Source organism: Mus musculus, chromosome 19 (assembly GCF_000001635.26).
Source record: "Mus musculus strain C57BL/6J chromosome 19, GRCm38.p6 C57BL/6J".
NCBI lineage: Eukaryota > Metazoa > Chordata > Mammalia > Rodentia > Muridae > Mus > Mus musculus.
In genome coordinates, this window is record NC_000085.6 from 59,276,854 (window position 1) to 59,296,074 (window position 19,221).

The following is a 19,221-nucleotide window of genomic DNA, read 5'->3' on the forward strand; positions in this document are numbered from 1 at the left end:
GTTATTGTTAGCCTCTTTGTGTCTGCTTTATAAACTATACATTATCATAGGTACATGTGTATAGCTTGGTACTATCTCCTGCCTCAGACGTCTACTGAGATCTCGGAATGTATCTTCCACAGTTACCGGGAGACTCGCAGTGACATGCTTCAGTGGGATGGCATTCATGATCAATATTACTGTGACTGTGAATATTGCCCCCGAGCTGAACTCTGTGTTGAACGATGATTGATTATCTTTTTCCCTTGAGTTAGTCACTGCCTTGTGTTTCTCTTTTCTGTTTTCTGTGTAGCGTCTATGCATATATTCCTCGGGTCTCTGGCAGAGATGAGTGACACTCCCAGGGTGTACGCACATCTATCATCTGAACAGAGTTTTCTGGGGTTTTGCTCACTGTGGACATTTGTCCTAACTCTCCAGTCTAAACACGGCACAGTCTAGGTCGCATGGGGACTTCCCTCCCCCATCATCTTGGCATCTTCTTTGACTCCCTTTCTTTGCCCTTCTTCCCTGTGCAGATATTTGAACACGTGTGTGTGTGTGTGTGTGTGTGTGTGTGTGTGTGTGTGTGTGTGTGAAGAAGGCTAGAGGTCAGTGCCATGGAGATAAAGCATCTCACTGAGCTCAGAGCTCATCGAGTCAGTTAGGCTGGCTCCACTTTCCCAGTGCTAGGATTACAGGTGCAACCCACCAAGCCCAGCTTTTTATGTGGATCTTGGTGATTGAGTTCAGCCCTCACGCTTGTGCACCAAGCACCCTATGGCTTGATCCATGACCGCATCCCAGTGATATGTATTTTTAAGCAGTCCCTATTGAAGGATGTGATAGTACATTTTGCCACTGATCCGTATCAAAGAATGTGCATGCCTCTCCCTCGTGTTTGGACAGTTATCTGTAGAGCGCCTTCCCAAAGTCAAGGCACTCTTTTCATACCTGGTAGTTTGTTTGTTTGAGTAACATAGGTACCAGAATCAAATAGATAAGAATGGAACCTCTTTTTATAGATTTAATTTTTAGTGTGTGTGTGTGTGTGTGTGTGTGTGTGTGTGTGTGTGAGAGAGAGAGAGAGAGAGAGAGAGAGAGAGAGAGAGAGAGAATTCTCACTAAGTAACCCACACTGGCCTCAAATTCTTGATCCTCTTGCTGATTACCAGGATCATAGCAATGTACCACATGTGGCTAGTGAGAAGTCCCAGCTGATATCCCCTATTATTTTTAATTGGATTGTTTACCCTTTCCTTACCGATTAAGTGTTCTTTGTATATCTCCTATGAGAAATTTTGCAAATAGTGCCCCCACTTTGCTGTGTCCTTTTAATTTATGGATGATGCTTCATCTCTCAGAACATTTAAAATGATGCTTGTCAGATGTCATTATCTAGCTCAGAGAGGTGGTTTCTTTGCCAAGACCATTTAGAAATTAAATAGCCAGTTTTCCTTGAATGAATTTATGTTTTTTTTTTACCCCCCTTAGAATGTTAGGTTTGCATGGAATTAATTTTGTTCTAATTTTCAGAAGGAGATGTGATTTTTTTTAAAATTTTTTTCTGTGTGGCCAGCCATCATCCCAGGGCCATGTCTCTAGAGGTGTCTCTCCATTTCTCTCTGAATGGCCATGTGTTCTTGGGCCCGTGTCTGTATTCTCTCTTCTCTTTCACAGATCTGCCATTGTCCCTGTGTCATGACCCCCCTCTTGGATCACTGTCCATTTAGAGTGTTCTGGAAAGCTAGTCCCCATCCAAATACAGTTTATTTAAGAATTTATTATCTGTCTTAGAGATTTATTTTCATAATTCCCTCAACTAACATGCGTAACCTCATATGGAGATGCTTACTTCAGATTTCATTATACTGAGGCTGCGTGCATGCATGCATGTGCACACACACACATACACACACACACCATAGTGCTCTTGAGAAGGTTATAGGACAACTTACCCCCTCCCACCATGTAGGTTTGCGGGATCAAACTTAGGTCATAAGGCTTGGCAGCGTGTGCCTTTAGCCACTGAGCCGTCTCTCCAGTACTTGGTTCTGTCTTGGGTGGGCATTTTCTGTGTACCCAGCCTTTCTTCAGGTACCTTTATTGCCTGTCAGACATCCATCGCTCAACCCAAGCCTACCCTTATCCTTGCTTTGCTTGCTTCAGGAGACTTGTCTCAACAGAGTACCGGCTCCTTCAAGTTCTGTACTGATTGCTTGTGTCTGTCCATCAAGCAGTCCCTAAAAGTCTTCAAACAACTAGGGTAAGGGTAGGGAGGGACTCCTAGCAGGTGAGGGGTTTCATTTAGGAAAAGGTGACCTGGATTCTGCTCATGATAATGGTGGCATAGCCTTGTGAATATACTGAAAACCACCCAACCGGAAACACAAGAGAGACAATGCCTGTTTTTAGTAGAGGAAAGACTCTTGGAGCTAAACTGTGTTTCTTACATAGAAGCTGTAGTTCTGACCTTCCTGGTCAGGACAGAAGAGGAAGTCCAAGGGAGCTTCCAGGCTCCTAGAGAAAGCCACTGCTAGGTGTTCTTTTTCCCACTCAGTAGTGAACAGGCAAAAGATAGTGACACTCTTGTCTTGTGTGGAGAATAAAGCTGACCCTTTTGGGAGATTCCGGCTTCTCCTTCCCTTTGGTCCTTGGCAGCCTGCATCTCAGGTGTTCTCAGGACCATTTATCCACTTGGGGATTGCATGGTTTTGTTGAATACCACGCATTTCCTTCCTGGCTCAGCCAGGAAGCTTTCCGGCATTGTCAGTGTCTCCACTTATCTGGCTTATGACCCTAATTGAATGTGTCCTGGCCATGTGCTGGGCACTTAGGCTGCTCTGCTCATGTCCTCTCCAGACAGAGCCCGAGGCTTTCTTTTTAAAAACTCTTTAAGGTCAGCCAGGAGCCCCAGGGCCACATGAGATAGAGCTCACGCTCCCTTGATGTCAGCGAAAGATCATTTCCTGCAGGCTTGTCATTTGCCTAGTGTTTAGCTGGCCCACACTGTACATTTCTGCCTGAGGCTTCGCCTGCCATTCACGTCAAAGGTAGATTTGTCTGTCTGGAGGGAATTTAATTTTACCTCTTGCCTCAGCTTCAGTGTGAGAGAAAACATCCTTTTAGTGGTCTCCATAGCTCCTGCAACTACTATGACCTTGAACAAAGGTACCAGGGATGAGCAGTGTGGAGCATATTATGTCTTGAGCCAGTGACCCTTGTCCTGGTGCTGCCTCAGAAATCTGGCCTCTGGTGGTCAAGGATCTGTGCTGTCATTTTTGGAGAAAGACTGTGTCTTAGTTAGGGTTTCATTGCTGTGAAGGGACACCCTGAGCAAGGTAACTCTTATAAAAGAAAACATTTAATTGAGACTGGCTTATAGTTTCAGTGGTTTAGTACATTGTCATCATAGCAGGAAGCATGGCAGCATTCAGGAAGGCATGGTGCTGGAGAAGGAGCTGAGAGTTCTACATCTTGATCTGAAGGCAACCAGGGGAGACTACCTATTCCGCACTGGATGGAGCTTAAGCATAGGACCTCAAAGTCTACTTCCCACAGTGACATGCTTCCTCTAACAAGGCCACACCTATTCCAACAAGGTCACACCTCCCAATGTGTTACTCCCTGGGCCAAGCGTATTCAAACCACCACAGACTGGAAATCAGAGTCAAGCAGTCCTATTAGCTATGAGAGTAACATGTGATTGCTTTCATGAAAAGGCTTTGGCTGTCACTTTAGGGGAGGAAGAGATGGCAGATGCTCCTGTTTCAGAGGCATCGGTCTGAGTCTGTTTCCAGCACCTCCTCTATCACACATTGAACAGGTCTTGAGTTGGAGCTGTTGAGGAGTCTGTCTGTTGTGTCCTTTTCACATCAAATTCAAAGGCAAATGATTCTCTTGGACAGCTTGGTGCTGAGGAACAGAGTTCAGGGTGAGGCCTGTAACCCCCAAAGGGAAACAGGCCCTGGTTAACAGCCTCAGACAAGGCTGGAAGCCATATTTTCCTGCTGGTTATTCTGGCATATCTGTTTTGAATATGATGTGATGATACAGAAGGGAGGGAGGGACATGGATGGGTTGGCCAGGCAGGGAGCCTGGGAGCCCATCCAGTCCTAGTCAGTTGTGACTTCATAGGAGATCCTGTGCTAGCCTGGTGAAAAGACACAGAACACATGGATTGCTGACTGCTGGTGGCTTTCAGATGCCAGGACTTGAGCCAGCAGGCTTCTCTTAGGTCAGGGAAACAAGGGCCTACTGTTTCACTCTGTCAGGGAAACAAGGGCCTACTGTTTCACTCTAGTTCCAGGATCAGCCATTAGGAGCAATCAGACAAGGATCACCTGAGGCCCAGAAGAATCTCACTCTTGGCTACTGGCTCCTCAGGCCAAATGTCCAGCATCAACTTCCTTGGTGCCTCATGATAGCACAAGCCTTTCCCTGCTGGGCTGCTCAGGGCTGAGGAGGGATAGTCCCTTTGGTGGATTTTCTGGTGTGACAGGAGATGGGAGCATGTGAGGACTCCTGTCAGAGTAACATGCATGACATTGGATGCTGTGTATGAGCCAGGTGAAACCGGTACTTTCCACTCAGGTCAGGAGAGTCCTAGAATGAATTATTGTCATTTTTGCTGAGGATAGAAATTTGTGAGGTATAAAGTCAGCTGCCACCTGTGACGTCCCTGTGGAATCCTGTTTTTGAGGAACAATGGTCTCTCCAGATGCCTAGAGCAGATTGGCCTTTAACTTACTGAGCTGCTCCTTCCCTTGCATTCAGAGTGTTCAGATTACAGGCATTTGCTATCACATCCACCTAGAACCCTTTTCTTTTGATGATCAGTCATGCTTTGGGGCACCTTGTGCCTGACACAACATAGCTAGGCTATGGGAAAACTGAGATAGGTCCTGCTTGCTGGGTACTTATTGTATGCAGTGTGGAGAAGGCCAGCAGGTCAGGGCAGAGATGAGGACATGGGACTTGCATGGAGCTATGTCCCTGAAATCAGTCTGGAAAGGCTGTTCTCAGCCATATGATAAATTTTGCCATCTGAGACTCACATCCACCCAGAGTGTACAAAAAGAGAGCAATGGCTTTTCATGGTGCTTTAAAAGGACTTGAAACTTGTTACGTTTATCTAGCAAGTTTTAAGTTCAAGCAAACCCTTGGTTCATTCTTTCTAATCTGATGCATTTTTGCTTGAAAATCATGATGCAGTCTGCCAATGTAGAGGCCTTGCTCCCATGGGAAACAAGGTCACCGAGTTTCTCAGTCCTGTGTGAGACTGGCACCCTCTTTCAAGTTGAGAAGGTAAAGCTGCTCACTGGCTTTTGAGGAGTCTGTGCATGTCCCACTTGGGGGTTCTAGATTGAGGCAGGATATGTTAGAATCCTGTGATTCCAGCCGGGCCCTCTGAGATATCTTCTTTGACTGGCGTCATCCATCAAGGGCTGTCTGAGGGCCAAGGTCAAGTGGATTATTTGGTTGACTGGTTCAGTCAGCAATGATATATATACATGAGGGTTTGGGTTTTGCTCTTTAACATTTAACATCTCATCTTAATGAAATAATACTCAAAATTTTCATGTAGAAATTTGTTTCATCTTTTCTACAGAGTATCTCCTCTAACATCGGGACTGCAGTCTTTCAGGGCAGTGATGTGTTAGGTAGCAGCTACCTTGTCATATGGGATGTGGTCCTCAGTCCATATAGGACATTCCTTTCAGTTTTGTTTCTCAGACCCTGAGGCCATACGTCAGTGGCTGTTTGTTCTGCTGCTATTTTTCTCACAGTTAGCATTTATATCTCCATGGCCCTTGGTTCCAACTGATCCTGAGGCAAAGTCAATATAGTTTCTATTTCCAAGTCCAACCTGGTATGCAGAGTGGGGGCCAGGATTTAATACTGTCTGCTTTGAAGAGTATGACCAGCTGCAGGTTCAGGGTTCTCGCTCGGAACAGTATCTTTTATTCTCAGCAAGCCACATCACAAATCAAACACCATCTGATTCTTCCCTCCAACAACACCATGGTGACAGTACCCAGGCAACCTGGTGTTGTCCTGGGCACATGGCTGTCAGTAAATGTTTGCTAGATTAGATTATAGTGAATGACTGTTTGCTAGGTGTGATAGGAATAATCCCAGCTAGTTCTGGCACGGTTCTCTTTTGCGTTTTGATCACAGAACCCATTAACCTGAGATTCCTAGTATGTTAGAGGCTAGGGTTCTGACAGCTTCTCATGTGGTTTACTGGCTTAGTGTCTCATTCTTAAAAAGACATCACCATGCTCGCCTATTCCAGCACTTGTTGCATACATGGAGATGGTTGGGAAACAACATGGCTCTTAATATTTAAGAGCAAAGTTTGGAATTAAGTCTAGTATATCTAATTTCAAGGAAAAAGTACTGAAATTATGAAATTGAAAAATAGTCTCTTGTCAAGAGATCATCCCAGTGACAGGCAATGGAGCTTAGACAGATCCCTGTGTATACATTTAGCTTGCCTTGATGGGCCTTTTGTTCAGTGCTGGCCATGTTCAAGCAACTTCTGTCCTTGCCAGCTGAAAATGGTTCCTACTGCATTGTCTCCTCTTGGAGAGACATTAATTCCTAGATATGAGGTATCTGTCAGTCATAGTTTTACAATGAAAATTGAGCAAGTAGTTTTTGTTTGTTTGTTTGTTTTGTTCTTTTAGAAAGGAAGATGCTCATAGTTAACTGAGAAAAGCAGGGTGTGGAGCCATAGGTATAATGCAGTCCTGCTTGTGTGACAGAGCCTTGTGTGGAGACATACACCTGTGTAAAGTTACAAGAAAAAGTAACTGCAAGCCTTGGATAGTTCCAATGGCCTTCTTTTAGTCCCAGTTTCCCCTAATTCTTTCTTTCAATGACCGTACCTGTGTGTCAAAAATTGCAGAAGGGATGGGGACACATATGTAAATGCCCAGACCATATGGGTGACCATCCCTAGGCTCCCATGGCTGGGGATTGTCTCTCTAGGTCCATGTGTAATGGTGTCATCAGACTCAGATGGAAGTGAGATGCAGCCACTGATAGAGAAATGCTTTCCATTTCTGGAGCATCTAGGCAGCTTTCTGGGATGAATAAGCCATGGAGGGCACAGACTGAAACCGGATATTAGCAGCTTGGGTGCAGGCCCCAGACTTCCTTTCATCTTCTTGAATCAGCACCGTGGTGTCCGTGATTATTAGTTTTCCTGGCGTGTGACTCCCACAGCACTGATAAGGTGTCCTTTTCATAAATCCACAGGCGTTGCCTTCCTGCCAGCGAGCATCTCTTATCTCATTGGAACCAATATTTTTGGGATACTTGCACACAAAATGGGAAGGTAGGATTAAATAAAAGCATCCAATTATTATGAGAATGATCTGGGTCTTTGAAGAAACTCAGTGTTTCTGTCTTAGCTATTACAAGTAACTGTTGTGATTTTCATTGAAGATGCATCTTGGGACACACAGTGTAAGTATTCGTTTACTGATGAGCCCTTTCTTTGATAGGTGGCTGTGTGCTCTTCTGGGAATGATAGTTGTTGGGATCAGCATTTTATGTGTGAGTAAAAGATTGCACCTGACAGGCGGTTGTGGGGTGGGAGTGTGGGGACTGAAGCTCTTATCTTGGGTGAGACTCACCAGGTCACATTTTACAACAGTTTGAGTTTCTTAATAATTCGGTTTTATTGTGTCTTTCATTTTACTCCACTTTTAAAAAGTCAATTTAAACATTTCTGGGAAGACTACAGTGGGTATATTACTTAATATTAGGTCAGATGCTATTTAAGATATTTTATTATGTAGTTTAACAAGTTTATTTTCTCACTATTATCTTATTTTTTAAAGTTTTATTTTTTTAAAATTTTTTTTCCTTAAGGCCTCATTATATAACTCAGGCTGTCCTAGAACTCACAACAATTCTCTTTGCCTCATTCTTGCAAGTGCTGAGGCATGGCTGATGAAACATTACAGTGTCTTAAATACTTAATGGTAACTACCCCTAACAACAACATGTTACCCCAGGACAAACATTGTTTAGTGGCCAATGTCTCCTCAGATATGGCTATTGAAGCTGAGGGTGGATGAAGCAGTCTTTACAGGAAGCCATGCAATTAAGTTCACACAGCAGCCAGAGTTTACATCTCAGGCTTTAGCAGACATTTATTGACTGGTTGCCCTGGACATCGAACCCAGAGTCTCGTGCATGGTAGGCAAGTACTTGCCACTGAACTACACCCTCAATCAAGGCTTTGGCTTCTTTTAAAGATTAGAGTGGCACCCCCTTCCTTTCTCTGCTCCCATTTCTTTCAAAGGGGAATGGGTCCACTAGGCCCAGATAAGAGGTATTTTAAGACTTTTCCCAGGATGATTTATTCAAGTCTGCATCTTTTATTTTAGCACATTAACTTCCTCTTACAGATTCCTTTTGCAAAAAATATCTACGGACTCATCGCTCCCAACTTTGGAGTTGGTTTTGCCATTGGTAAGTCACTTGGGCCTTGGGCCTCAATCTGGAACTGCCTTCTCTCTAGTGGAGATTCTCTTCGTGAAGAGTGAACAGACGGTAGGTAGGCACAGAGCCTGGATTTCCAGAAGCTGCTGTGGAGGCTGCCATGAGAATAGCTCAAGAAGACCCCATAGTCCAAGTCCATGAAGATGCTTGCTGGAAATCAGGTGGCTACACTGTCATGCTCTGGCAAACATAGCTTCCTCATATGTAGCACATTTGATTGAATTCAAACTTGAGAGCAGGCCTTCCCAAATGAGACTGGGGACAGACTTCCCACGCTTTGTTTTGGTTGAGTCTCTGTTTTTGTTTTTTTATGAGGCTTGGTAAAGAACATGCAGGTGGGTGATCTACCATGCTATGCACTTGTGCCCTGAAGGAACTTTTCACAGGTCAAGGAATACAAAACATTAGAGGAAGTCTGTACTGATGGTATGCTTTTGTTTCTCACTTATAAATCCTGATTGATCACGAGAGAAGTAAAGGCCAAATCCATTACACCATATTGCCAGGAATTTAGTCTTTGAGTAGGATAGCAGAGAGAATGCATGGAATATTTTCTGACCCTCCAGAGGAGGTTAGGTGGTCCTGGCATCTTAGGTCTCCTCATGGACCTTTACAATACCAGTTCTGTGTAATTCTCTCTTCAACTCTTGGATTAATATCCAACTCTTATGTTTTGCATCTATTCTTTCTCTATAGAAGGCTGCACAAATCAGATGATCAGCCAATACAAGAGGGAGAGGGAGGGGAGAGGGAGAGGGAGGGGAGGGGGAGAGGGAGGGGGAGAGGGAGAGGGAGAGGGAGAGGGAGGGGGAGGGGGAGAGGGAGAGGGGGAGAGGGAGGAGGAGAGGGAGAGAGAGCACGCTATTTCTCTTATTCACCTGTTGCTGTGTGCCAACAGGTATCAGTTTACTGTGTTCAGTCACCAAACCCACTTTCCAATCACCCCTTTTAGACAGAGGGAAACAGTACTCAGTCACGACCATGCCCATTCAGTTAGGATTTGCACCCAGAATTCTGAGCACATGTGCTCTCTCTGGTCTTTTCTTTCCTAGTCAAGAGACCACAGCTTGTCATGCTGGTCTTAGTTGTCAGTTTTGTTACTAATGAGCCATGCTCTTCAAGTTTTAGTTTTCTGAGCAGGAGTAGGCTCACACTCACCCTTCTTTTGAATTCTAATACTCTGGCCTTCTTGGGCACTTTTCTGCTTGGTAACTCTCATGGTCTATAGCCTGGTGTTGGGATGAGTGGGAAAGAGGTTGGCTGAGCTATGTGTGTGTGTGTGCTAAGTGACAAAAGAAGAGCAATCAAGTAAATAGTGGATCAAGCAGGCATCAGCTAGTAGGCCAGGTTCCAGCGGCCTGTAATCTACTAGATCTGAAGAGCCGTGGGTGAGCTGCCAGAAGACTGGGTACCATCCTGTTCCCTTACCTCAAAGATATGACAAGGTGAGGCCAGGTGACCAACAAATGGTAGCCTAACAAGGACTCAAGAATTTTGAATTCCAGTCCTGTCTGAACCCTTCTGCTGACTATCCACAATGAAAGGTTTGTTGTCGGGAGTCTTGTCATGGAAAAGCATGTGAAAAGGACAAAGGGAAAGAGCTGGCAATGTACTGAGTTTAGGACACAGTCGATGACATCTAGCCTGCTTCTGGCTCATACCACTTTTCCATACACTGATCCTTGACTATTCACAGGGATGGTGGACTCCTCCATGATGCCTATCATGGGCTACCTGGTGGACCTGCGGCACGTGTCTGTCTATGGGAGTGTGTATGCCATTGCAGATGTAGCCTTCTGCATGGGGTATGCTATCGGTAAGAATACTGGCTTTCAGGAAAACCTTTACTTTAATGTGGTACAGATAAAACCTCCTAGAAATACAGAAATCTTTACATTTTCTGGCAATAAGATGTTTGGAGAAAGGGCTGATTTTCTGTTTCCCCAAAGGTCCCTCTGCTGGTGGTGCTATTGCAAAGGCAATTGGCTTTCCTTGGCTCATGACAATTATTGGGATAATTGATATTGTTTTTGCTCCACTCTGCTTTTTTCTTCGAAGTCCACCTGCTAAGGAAGAAAAAATGGTAAGAAAGCCTCTATTTTTTTTTCAATCATTTCTCCATGGCCATCTGGATAGTTTCTGCATAGTTCAATTCTAAAATAATTTCTGCTCTTCAATAGAAACCTCTAAACAGAAGCAGCAATATCTCCTTCTTAGTTACTGACACAAGACAGTAACCTCTTTTATTATTGTTACTTACTCAGCCATTTCTTTCAAGCCTCATGTTTATAAATTTGAAGAATAAAACTAGTCTTGTACATATTGTATAAATCTCGGCAATCAAAGAGAACCCTAGAACAATTCAATCTAATTGTCTATGGTCCTGGAAGGTTGTCCTGACTCCCACAATATGGTGCCAGTGACTTCTAGCCTCACTTTATTCAGTGATAGTTGCTGTCTTGGTCCTACAGACATAAAATTCTAGAAATACTTTTAAGGGTCTTTATGAAAGATCATACTTACACCCTGGGGCATGCATGTGAGCAAATGGAACTATTTATTTTCATGATTAGAAGCACAGTCATAGACAAGCTATAACGAATAAAGTGTTTTTTTTTTTTTTGAACAAGTTCAAATTGTTGGCTCTAAATTTGAAGTGAGAGCTGTATGAGACTTGTGCCCTTTCTACGGTGTTTACCTTATTCAACAAAAGAGCTCACTGCTGCTGCTCACAGTCTGTCCTGGTAGCAGTGCCCCAGACTAAAAGATCAGATGCTGATATTGTTCAGTTGAAAGGAAACAGTCTGGACTGGGGCTGAAGGAGAGCTCCTGGGACATGGTAGTCTTGTGTTCAGGGACAGATCTAAGAGCTTCTTTGTTACGTTCTTTTGGAATAGATCAGAAGTGATTTCTGTTGGGTTTTCCCTCTTCCGATAAATGGGGATTGTGTGTGCCAGGCAAAGCGCTCTACTATCATTTCATTTCTAGCCCTCTTTTTACCTTTAAAAATGTTTTCTTTTGAAACAAGTTCTCATTAAGTTGCCCAGGTTGACCTTGAATTTACTCTGTAAGAGACCAGACAGGCCTTGAAGTTAGGATCTTCCTCCTTCGGCCTCAGAAGCAGCTGGCATTACAGGCGTGTGCCACAAGCCCAGCACAATGGTGCTTTCTGAAATTGAACAGGTTTTGACACCTTTATCATTTTTTTTGAACTACTCTTTGGTGGGTTTCCCCTAGAGTGAATTTAAAAACAGAACCAAAATTTGGATTGTATAACTTATGTTTGTCTGAGGCTTTTCACATTCACCTATCCATTTACTGTAATTTAGAAACACATTCGTCTCTGGCCACTGACTTCGTGTGCTGAACTATACAAGATAATGACTAGAGACTTCAGGGTTTCTCATGGCTGGGCTCCTAGGAAAGGAGGCACCTGCCCTTCCTTCTCTGAATTCCTACTTCAGCCTGGTTGTGTGCATCACAGCTGCACTACTGTTTGGTTGACCTGAGTGCATATCCTTCAGAGGCAGATAGAAGACTCAGCACAGCACTGGAAAGCTGTTCTTCTGTGGCCGTATTATCAATAATTTGATTAAGGCTGAATGAAGGTTATTCACAAACCTTTTTGACTAAAGAAATTGAATTACCAGTAAATGTTTCTGTCACCCAGGAGATCATTATAAACTCTTAGGGATGGTGAAGGTCTGGCATGGGCCTGGGGCCAGCTACATTGTCTCCCCACAGAGGACTATGCAATTCTCAGTTTTCTTCATTGCACTGGGAAATGATAATACTGCACAATACTGTGAGAGATAAAAGAGAGTCCAGGCAGTCACCCAGTGAGTTAGTCACCTACACATCCTTCCTGCTTTATCTAAAATACTGGACTATTCTGTCTACCCAGCAGCTCTCAAGCATTTAAGGCAAGAGATTACTTTTGCTAACAAGTCTCTGCTGGGTGGGCATTGCTGATGTTAGTGGCTGTTGTGTTATCTATCTTCTGGTTGGCAGCATCAGGTAGTAGAGGAAATGAAAGAAGTCAGAGACTAGCTGAGAAGATAGATGGTGGAGAGGGGAAGCCATCTAGTCAGCTGCCACAGTGTTTTAAAAGATGAGATGATGGTAGAAAAACCAGTCTTTCTTCTTCATGTAAGCCATTGCTTTAGTTCATTAAAAACAAAACAAAAACAAATAAACAAAATAATGAAGGAAGTGGAGGAAATGACCCTGGAAGGCAAAGAATGACAGGTTTTCAGAAAGCCGCTTCACTATAAAATGTCACAATCCTTAAACAGTGCCTGTTGAGATAAATTAGTAAATCTTGAGATGTGCATTTCTCTGCCTATCATTGGATGCCCATAATTGGAGAAATGCCATTTAGCTGGCACAGTGGTAACATCGGAGGTGGCACTCAGCAGCTGATGCCTGTTTATTGTGCAAGCAGAACGGAGATGTGGGTGAAGCCGATAGTCTCTAATGATAAAGGTGCGTTTGGCAGGATGTGTGCCGTAAGGAAGGATCAGCACACACCCGGGAAACCCCACAACATGCAAGTGCTGAGGTGGGGCTTAATCAGCCCTCATACACAGGAGACATGAGGGACAGCAAAGAATTCTTTCATTGAGTCATTCCTGGTGACAGGGTTCTCATGCTGCTGTGTAAAGGAGAGTGGCCTATGTTTTCTGGAGTATGAGTCACAGCTGGTAGTGAACTGCTGGTGACCTGTGCAATAAGTCATGGCTGCCTGTGAACTGCGTGTGAGCACTACAGCTTTCCTTCCAGTCAGGTTTCTTTTTAAAATAATGTTACTGAGAGAGGCAAAGGAAACATTTTTAGTGGAAGGCATATCGACACTACCATTTGAGGAGCAATGCTCCCTAAAACAATGACATAGCTAGCACCCTGGCCTCTCAAAACTCCCAGGTGAGAACACAAGAATTCTAAGATAGGTTTTGCTTTTTAAAGGTTTAAATAATTAATTTTTTTTTAAAGCTAGGGCATGCCTTTTGGTCTTATTCTTTAAGTTTCTGTTGCCAAGGAAGGAAAGGAGGTGATCTGTGGATAGCAGACTCCTGTAAATGTGGCTATATAAAGTCCTTCTAGCTTAGACTCCAGTTCAGTGATAAGTCAATAGAAAAAAGTACTTGCCACAGGAGGATGCATGTTCAGATGCCCAGCACCCATGTAAAGGTCAAGCAGGTGTGGCTCTCCACCTATAATCTCAGCAAGGAAGGAAGAGACAGAGGATTCCTGCAGTAAGCTGGCTGGCTATACTAGCCAAATTGGTAAGCTCTGGATTCAAGGGAGACCCTTCCTCAATATATAAAGTATTGGTCAACCTCTGGCCTGCACATGTACACACACACACACACACACACACACACACACACACACACACACATACACGTGCATGTATACCACGTCATCACACATAAAATACAATACAAAGGACTCTTATTCTTGGGTGCCATGGACTGGGTAAAGATGGAGCAGCTATTAACAGATGTGTATGCATGAGGTGTACATTATAATCTACTTGTAGACACGTGTCCCTTTTCTGGGTAATTACATAGTGGGTTGCTGGGTTTGTTTTTTTTTTTTTTCTAGTTATGTTAAAAAGAGCAGAGCTTTTCTACTAGGACGCATGTCTTCTCACATTTGAGATTGTTGAGCCTACTAAGAGCATTTACTGTCTCACTAACCCAGCACTGAATTTTTTTTTTTTTTTCCTTTTCGATGTCATTTGATCTGGCGTTTTACTACCCTGGAGACCCCAGGTTTGTTCTGTGTATGGTGATGGGAACTAGGTATTTAGCAGGGGACTGGCTTTGACTTTGGTGCCAGTTGCTCCTCTATCCAGGCCTGCTCTACAGCCCTACATAGAGTGCTAGCATAAATTCCCTGCCTGCTACGTGGGCCATTGAATACTTCCATGCACGTGCCTTACCTGCTCAGTGCTGTGTGCCTCTCTTTTCAAGGCACACCATCTGACCTACTTAACCATTTATAACTTTTTTTTTTTTTGGTAAGTAAAACTACCACCCAGTAAAGCTTTTGGGAGATCCCTGCAAGGCAAAGTTTCTTTACCCATTATGCTATCTCCCTAATCCCCGTGTAGCTTTTAAAGACAGGGTCTCACTCTAGATTGCTGGACTCAAACTCTGAGACGTATCTGCCTTTCCATCCTGAGTGCTAACATGAAAGGTGTGCCCTATCACACACAACAATTCTCAGAACAGTTTTTATCTAGTCCACATTCTATGTCCAGTCCAGCAGTTAAGATTAGCTATAGAAGTGTAATAGTGGAAGAATGGAGAGATGCCCTTCAAAGTGGCCGTGCTGCCTGTGGGCCAAGTTCAGGTCAAGGATCATGCCTTTTCCTGGTTTTGGTGGTGCTTTCCAACTGCTGTCTCTATTGCCTCCTAACATGAACTCTGGTAGCTGTTAGTCTAGTGTGTTTTACCTACTGCTCTCCATAATCTATGATTTGCCTATTCAAACCTGTCTTCAAACTGTCCCATCTTTCAGGGTTCACCTAAAGCTCTCATTTTATCTGTAGACTTTTGCTAACCCTCAACCTCAACTGAGTCTTCCACCTGTGGCCCTGAGGGGACATGACCATACCTTTGGAGTATGTCAGCTGATGGCTGCTATAATCTTAATATATTGTAACTAAGGCAGTGTTTCTGGAAGTTGTTGATAGCACTGTTGCTGTGAAGGTAGTTACCTGGGATTTCATTTTTAATCAGCTCTACTCTACCCCCAGCCCATCTCCCCAGTGTTCTCTGGGCACATTTCCTTAAGAATCACTAATCTGGGGAGATTACCTTTCTGCTTCAATGGCTAAATCTTTGTATAACGCAGGGAGAATGGTTCAGGTGTATAATCTGTTGCCTCAACTATTTTAATAATCAAATCTTTTAAGTACAACTATCAATTCACTCAGTACGCAGCATAATTGGAAAGGGAGTTTGAGATGACTGTCTGACTTGGGTCACTGTCCTTATCTTGTGCCACACAGCAGATCATTTGAGAATCTCTTGGGAAATGATAAAAGGGTTGAACACTGACTGAGTCTTATCACATATGGAGGACTAGAGCTGAGAATAACTAGCAGACATCAAGACAGACTGCCACAGGCAGTATTAGAACATTTTAATCTGCTCAGATTTGCAGACTGCACAGAAAGAAAGAAAAAACTTGCTGGGAATGGTTTCTTATGAAGGAGGGAAACTGCCCAGACACACCAGATAATTTGGCTTGCACATGCCTCCCACTGCACTTCTCCAGCTGCTCTGGGCTGTGTAAAAAGTGCAGTCTGTCCTGAGGCTGCCTGGGTTTCTTCCTCTGCACGTAATGCACACGGTTAACTCTCTGTACTCGCCAGTTCTAGCTCTGTAGACTCAACCACTGAATCCAAACTAAAAGCTATTTTGTACAGTTCTTTATCATTCCCTAGCTACAGTGCACATTTCTATTATGTTCAGTACTGCAAGTGATCTAAAGCTGATTTGAAATAAACACAGATATATGTTCTATGCAGATAGACTATTCTACATAAAGGACTTAACCATCCGCAGATTTCGGTGGCCAGGGTATATAGCCCTTGGTCAAGTTCTTTTTAAATTTTTATTTCCCTACACGTCTGTGTTAGTCAGGTTCCTTAGAACTGGAGTTACAGACACTTGTGAGCTGCTATGTGAATCTGGGTCCACTGGAAGGGGAGCCAAAGCTCTTAACCACCAACCCAGATCCCCAGCTCTCCTTGATCAAGTTCTTTAAGCCTCTACCCATTCTCAACTTCTCATCTAGACTCATTGTGAAAGCTAAAGCTTTAGTCTCTGAAATGAAAGCATCATTTTTTTCTTTTTTTATTTTGCAGTCACACTTAGTTTTGGTTTAATTTTCAAAAATAGAAAGGGCAGAGGAACTTTATTGTACATTTGTGCTATAAAGTAGGATCTAAAAAGGGAGATATCGAAATATCACATTTGTAAGCAGAATGTGGTCTTAACATATTGTAAAATAGTCTGGCTCTCACCAGAGCAAGGTCCATGACTGGAACTAGTGAAGTGGATCCCTATACTTCCAACAAGAGCTCTCTTCAAACATCATTAAGTTCCCTGTTGTGGCAGTCTATAAAGTGGAAATTGGATGTAATGAGGTCCACAGGCCCTCCCCATACAAAATTTTCAGTTTAACTTTTCTAAAACCTAACCTACCTTTGAGTCAAAAAACTCAATTTCTATCTCCAACAGGTACAAGGAAAACATTCTAGATGTTTTACTTCTTGCCTGAAACTCTCCACTGCGTGGAGGACCACAGACCTTCAGGGTCAAGACATTCGATGGCTTCGAATGACTATTATACAGCTTTCAGAACAGTAATCCTTAACAGTAGGTTAAAACCTCTTTATCTTTATAAAACAAGAAGTTAATGTACTTGCATTTTGCTTCCAGGCTATCCTCATGGACCACAACTGCCCCATTAAGACAAAGATGTACACTCAGAATAATGTCCAGCCGTACCCCGTCGGTGATGATGAAGAATCTGAGAGTGACTGAGCCCCTCTAACGTTGCCCAATGTTTAACTGTGTACATGTGTCTCCAGTGAGATGACTTAAGAGCTGTCTTAGTCACGCCATCCATTGCTGGCATAGAGTAAAACAACCAAAGGTGATACTTTCTTTTTCATGGTTATGATCGACTGCCAACAGCCTTATAAAGAAAAAGCAACTTTTCTAGGGGTTTGTATAAATAGTGTTGAAAACTTTATTTTATGTATTTGATTTTATTAATATTATACAATATATTTTGACGAAATAGGTATACTGTAAATGTATAAATATTTGAATCCAAATTAAATATAATTTTTTAACTTACATTCATCAACACTTGGACAAAAAAAATCTTATTTTTTTTTTTCTGAATACTGGTAATGAGTGTTTAAAGCACACATTATCTGAGATTCTCCAACAAAAAACTAGCAGTCTGAGAAACAGAATCGTGTAAGACAATGCATTGTATACCAACACTGAATGTGTTGTTATTTAACTTGAAACTAATACCAATGTATTTATGAGTTAAAAGCTAGTCATCTTAAATACAAAGGACAAGAAACTTTATCAGCCATCTTTCAGACTTATTCATAAACCTTTGCTGGCATTAGTTTTCTGTTATAACCACTCACCTGGAAAGAGGTGGTTGTAAATGGTTTTCTGTGTCATATCATTGGCAGCAGTAATTAAAGCCAACAAGGGGTAAAAAGTGAATGTTCTGAAAGCAGAGGAAAGAACCCAAATGCTGCTTTCTTTTATATATTCTTGATGGTCTTACTGGGTGAAAATAAAACTCTGCACTTTAAACAGTCAAGGTTGAATATGTTAAGGTTTATCAATCCAGTTCATGTTCTGGAACAGTAAACAAGGCTATCATCAAGCTGTTATAATGTGAAAAAAAAATCACATCTCTCACCTGCTTGCAGGTCATCCAAGTGTTTTTCTAGAGATGTTAATTTTGAGTTGCTGTTATTTTTTAGACTCCTAAAAGTTGTTTATATCAATGTAGAAATGAATTTCAAGCAAAGATGAAGAAATAAAATTGTTCACGGCTAACACGATTATGTTAAGAAAGATAATAGAGTGGTTAGGACACCTCCCCTTTCTGAAGCAGGAAAAAAACAATCTACAAATGATATGTGTTATTGTATCATCTTGTGTGCTGGGTAGAATAACTTTTCTAAGCATGACAACACTGATATGTCTTTTCAGTGTGCCAGTTAATGCTGTTAGTGAACTCTATCTACAATTGCTTTGTATGAGACTACAATCTTCCGGAATGCAAACACAGTATAGAATTTGTCTCAAATAGTATCTGTCAAAAAACTGTTTTAAAAAAACTGTCAGTTTTGTTAAGCTTAATTGTTTGTGTGACCTTGGACATTGAGAACTTTAGGATGACAACCCCTCAAATCTTATTGGCTATCCACATTCTTCAGAAAAGTGGCAAATATTTCTTTTGTTTTATGAAGCTTTCTGTGGGACCCTGGTGATGTGAAGTCTGGTGTGTTTAAGGGACAATTGGGTTCCCACTCTTAAGCCATTGGACAGTCATGGGTCTGCAACTCTGAAAGATGGCTGCTCTTACATGGCTAAAAGGGCAGGGCTTAACCTTCTCCAGGATGCCTTGTGATGTGATGTGAGAGAGGCCTTGTAGTTGTCCTTACCCACAATACCATATACAATAACTGATTCCTGTCATTTCTGCTTTTGAGGCTTCAGTTTCAGTAAAAACGATCAGCAAAGGCATGCCTGTTACTGCTCTCCAAAGAAAAAAGAAAAATTGCAGAACTATTTGGAGAGGAAAGGATAAGTTGTTTATGAGGGGAAAGGAAAGACATTTATATGACTAATCTCCTGGGTACACAAGACCGAAAATAGCGTTTAAAAGAGACTGTGCATGTACCAGAACAAAGAACTTACAGCTCTCTGAAGATTTATTTTTATTTTTAAAGTAGAGATGGCTTTTGTTTGTACTTGGTAATTCAGACACAAAAATCTTAGTGAGGTAGTAATGAATACTCAACTTCCTTTTGACTGCTAACTGTATCTGTGCTGGTTGCACTTTAGTTAGATTACTTAATAAATCTTCTTGAACACTGTGCTGTGCCTGGCTGTATTCTTTTATAAACCATTTCATCAACATTGTTGCCGGGATAAAATA

General features: G+C 42.5%; 1 protein-coding gene across 1 annotated transcript in view; it reads left to right on the forward strand.

The window, feature by feature from the left end:
• The window catches only part of Slc18a2 (solute carrier family 18 (vesicular monoamine), member 2), a 35,135-nt gene extending 15,976 nt beyond the window's left edge, over window positions 1-19,159 (forward strand). The window contains exons 11-16 of the mRNA NM_172523.3: window positions 7,246-7,324; window positions 7,494-7,545; window positions 8,406-8,469; window positions 10,196-10,315; window positions 10,449-10,582; window positions 16,959-19,159. Coding sequence (NP_766111.1) covers window positions 7,246-7,324; window positions 7,494-7,545; window positions 8,406-8,469; window positions 10,196-10,315; window positions 10,449-10,582; window positions 16,959-17,063 — 554 coding nt within the window. The 3' untranslated portion in view covers window positions 17,064-19,159. The remainder of the gene's footprint in view (window positions 1-7,245; window positions 7,325-7,493; window positions 7,546-8,405; window positions 8,470-10,195; window positions 10,316-10,448; window positions 10,583-16,958) is intronic.
• Window positions 19,160-19,221: the final 62 nt, after the last annotated feature.